Here is a 4,484-nt window from a genome sequence, read left to right on the forward strand (position 1 = left end):
ATTTCATCTAATGAGTTAGACGTAGGACCAAACAAATATACAGCCTTTAGAAGCAGTTCAGCTTGTTACGAATTTAATTTTGAGTGGGTCTAGAATATACCCAGAATATACCCAACGCCTCAAATTGTGGATGACGTATAAAGGTTCCTAACTTTCTGCAACTACCACAGAAGATTCGTTCCTTACTTTGCACAGGTTTCTACATGGCGAAAGACAGTTTGCACAGTATTGCGCCATGTAGATGATAAATTTAAAAAAATCTTCTCTGTCACATACATTAGCAGTTATAAGCAACATTAATAGACACTATCAGCTATAAGTGGTAATAATCGACGTGACAAAATCTCTGCATTAATCCGTTGGTTCCGAAGGCTCCGTGGATCCGTGGTGGACGAAGGCTCTCGACCGCGAGCGGTGGAAAGATTCCTTAAAGCAGGCAAAGACCGCTCGACGGTTGTAGCCGGATAAGTAAGTAAGTAAGTAAGTAATCCGTTGGTTTGTCCGATTGTTTTGAAACAATCCTCGCTGGGCCTCGTTTTCTGCGACAAACAAACATTACATTAAACGTGAGTCACGATAACGAACCCGAAGCTACAAATTAACTTATTTCACACACCGGCGAACGCAACAACGGTGGCTGTGCTTTTATGGTGGCTCATCGAACAACAGACACGCCGCCGCGCAGATCCTACGGCTGGAAAACAAAGTTCAATTTCGTGGAAAAGCATTTAGCCCACTGTGGGACCCAATTCACACAGCCGCCATCTGGTTTACTGTCCCGCGTGTGTTTGGTAAACATATGCGCGTTCAAGTTTGGGATTTCGGATAATGTTACAGTTGTTGTTCCGCCCAATCCGTTTGTTCTATTTTCTAGCCCAGCGCGTCCAAAGGATCCGCACGATCGTGAGCTAGACATCAGCACTCACGCTGGATGCCACCGGTCTGTTTAGGGGTCCGTCGCGATAGAAAGCGACTAATAGCCTCCCTAATGGGCGATCCATCGTCTCCTTTTCCCGTCCCCGGGAAAGGATTGCTTACTCCCCGTGTGTACACGCGGACCCAAAAATCGTGTGTAACAAATTGTTATTAAATTTGATAATTTTCTCGGCTTTTTTCGGTCGGTCGCTCGGTCCGCTAACCGCGTGTGGTCCAGCACCTTCGCACTGACACGGAAAAATACCTTCCCAAAACACGCCGCCGCTCGCAGTGGGACGTCCCGACCAAAGGGTGAACATGAACCGCCGTGCCCGAGAATCAGAAGGGGGCTTAACTCAATTATTTAATAAAGCCATCATAATCCGCCTGTCCGCCCGCCCGCGACACCCGCGTTCGGTTTTGGTTACCGGCAGCATCATCACCACCAACCCGCCATCGTCGCACCGGGTGGCATCCGTCGGGCTGGCCGCATGATGCCACCTTTTCCTTTTTCCCAGGACCGGCGTGTCTGCGGCGAGTGTCGCTTCGAGGAGCAGGATACTAGGATAATAAGCTCATCATTACGCGCTGGCGGCCCTCTCCTTCCCAGCACGCTGCCCGTCCGTCAGCTGGCCGGTATCTCAGCGTATCGGAAACTCGAAACCCTAAACCGCCGTTTTGATCGCCAAAGACCATCGCCTAATTGTTGGAGTTAATTGAGATCCAGAGGCCCACGGGGCCGGTGGCTGATTGGATGAACAAGGAAAATAGCCCTATGCATCGCAGAAGGCGTATCGAGCACTTCGTAGTTCAGGGTTTAGCTCCGGTTCGGTATGAGAAATGGGCTCTCGTCCTATTTAGCATATTACAAGCGGAGCACCCAAGTAGCGCAGATACAGCCATGGCTACAGATTGCTTCAAGAGCAACTCATAAAATAAACATGTTTTTTTTATGTTCGTAGGAATCGCTCTCAAATCGAAGACCCGATTCATCTTCATAACTTCCAGGTCCCTTCTAGTTCCACGTCGTTGGTCGTTAAAAATAAATGCATAACCTATCAATTTGTGACAAGAATGGGCTGCGACTCGACTCGACTTTTGACACCTACCAAAGGACCGACCTAATATGATTACACACCAGACAGCCATAAACACCAGCGATCGTATCGGCAAGCTGCAGCACAAGGTTCGGTTCCGGCGACCGAGATGCTGTTCAGTGACAGGATGGAACATCCAAGGGCCGGAATGGGTCCACCGGGAGTTTGCAGCGCGTTCGCTCGTGGCCATAAAGAAGTACAAAACACGCGAGTACACACTCGAACATCAGCAATTTAATCATTTAACGTCTTCATTAAAATCCCAAAACCACACACACACGCAGAGGCTGGGGTCGCTTCGACGGAAAATCACATCCCGTGGGCATCCCGGGCGTGCCATCGACGTTTGTCATCAGTCCATTACTTTCTTTCGGAGCTCGCTGTCTTCATTTCTTTCGCAGGTTCAGGCAAGGGGCCTCGAGATCGTGTGAAAGATGTGTGACAACAACAACAACAACAGCAACACGGTTTTCAGTTATTAGATCAATACTTGCTCATGTTTTCATATGTATTTCTTCGTTGCTTTTTCTCGGGTTTTCTACTTCCTTTCTTTTAGAAGGAATGCCACCTGTCGGTGCAGCGGAACAAGCTCTCGCTCGCCGGCCTTAAGGGGGCTTACGCGTTACAATTTACAGATTCATGAGATACGCGCTGGTTTGCAGGGGCGCCTTTGCATTTAGGATTACTGCGAGAGGTGTAGCGGATTTACATACGATCGAGATATTTGCACTAGATGAAGTTTAAATTAAATACTTTAGCCGCCTCTGCATATCCGTCTAACTATTGCTAACGTCAACCGGACCCGCGGACCCGTCGCTTCCGGTGTCCGGTGTTAGTAGGACGTATTTACAATCGGCCGCGACCGATAGGCGCACCAGGTTCCCGATCAGTTCCGCGCTATGCGAAGCTAGCGACCACGCTTAGCGCCTACTTAGCCTACGCTGGTGCTCTTCTCAGACGGTACATCACATCACATATTGGGGGCTTAGGAAGCTATATTTACAAACGGAGATGAACAAGAGAAACAAGTGAAAAGCCTAGCATTTCGCTTCCTTTCGGGCGATCTGAGCACACACACACACACTGAGTTAAAAGCTCACACATACACCTAACACGGACACCGCAAAGTCCCATCTCTGCGTCTATTTGGTAAAGATCATCCCGGTCCCGGTCGCAGTTCGCAGTCAGTTAAAATATCAGTTAATATCAAGTATTGCGCCCGGTTTGCGACCCATTATCACCGTTGAGACAGCTGGGCCCGCTGCCTGGCCCAGCCTGGCCTGGCCTGGCCCGGAACGTGCCACTCTCCACCGCTTTTACTTCTGCGGACTGCCACCGTCGTCGTGCATGATTTTCTTCTTCAGAATGTTCATGTCGTTCACGTTCTCCAGGAAGGTTTTGTGCGCCGACAGCACCTTCACCGTCTCGACGTCCTTTTTTAACTCCTCCATGTCGCGCTTCAGCTTGGCCCGCCGGTTCTGGAACCACGTGATGACCTGCGGAGGCGAACAAATCGGAACCAAATCAGCTGTTGAGTCACGGTCAGGGCGGCGACGGCCGATTCAGCATCCAGTCAGCATTGTCTGATCCCTACCTGTGCATTGGAGAGTCCGAGGGCGGCCGCAATCTCGTCCCGGTCCGACGGCGACAGGTACTTCTGGTAGAGGAACCGCTTTTCCAGCTCGAAAATCTGATGGTTCGTGAACGCGGTCATTCTCTGCTGCCAGTGCTCCTGCTGTTTTAGGGCTGCTCCATTTTCTTGTGCCTGGACTTTCGATCGTTCTCTGGGCGCAGTGTAAGTGTTGATAAAACTGACGTCATAAAGGACCGCTTTTTATGACGGGTGCCACGGGTCCGTTAATTCATCACCCCGAAATCCTTCCGATTTTCCCTTCATCCTTCCCTAGTCGAACGGAGCCGAGCGCCGCGTGTGCCATCCATCTTGAAACACCGTCCATTTGCCGAGTGTGCGCGATTGCGGTTTCTTGGAAGATATTTAAAAATCAATTAATATTCCGGCTGTGGACCGTTGAAAGCCGGAAACGGGCAAGCAAAGGAGCTGGAGCTACCTCCGTTTCGGATAGCCCGTAGGCCTTAGGGCCGTCGTTACGGGCAATGGGGCCCGGACCCAACATCCTGCCGCCGGTGGAGTGATAACGGACGGAACGGTGTGTGTAGCGCTGCGAGTGAGCCCTTCGGGTGAGAACGGTCCGGGACTTAATTATCTAAATAGCGGAGTAATTACATTAAATTTCAACAGCCTCTTGCTAAGTGGCCCACACGCAGAAGAGATCCTCGGTGAAGTTTTGCATAACTTTTTCTCGGAGCGGGGATCCGATCCGGCTCTCGGATGTACCAGGGAACTGTCGGCTGAAACGGTTGGAGATTATTTTTTCGTTATAAATGCTGGCTGGCGCAGAGGTATCTTTATCGCCGTACAGAATCATCCCGCCTTTTACGCATCTTCTTAAT

General features: G+C 50.2%; 1 protein-coding gene across 1 annotated transcript in view; it reads right to left on the reverse strand.

Moving 5' to 3' along the window:
• Window positions 1-3,328: 3,328 nt before the first annotated feature.
• The window catches only part of LOC128273373 (homeobox protein B-H2-like), a 9,863-nt gene continuing 8,707 nt past the window's right edge, over window positions 3,329-4,484 (reverse strand). The window contains exons 4-5 of the mRNA XM_053011318.1: window positions 3,607-3,732; window positions 3,329-3,508 (exon numbers count right to left, since the gene is read on the reverse strand). Of these exons, the coding sequence (XP_052867278.1) occupies window positions 3,329-3,508; window positions 3,607-3,732 (306 nt within the window). The remainder of the gene's footprint in view (window positions 3,509-3,606; window positions 3,733-4,484) is intronic.

This window comes from Anopheles cruzii, chromosome 3 (assembly GCF_943734635.1).
Source record: "Anopheles cruzii chromosome 3, idAnoCruzAS_RS32_06, whole genome shotgun sequence".
Classification (NCBI taxonomy): domain Eukaryota; kingdom Metazoa; phylum Arthropoda; class Insecta; order Diptera; family Culicidae; genus Anopheles; species Anopheles cruzii.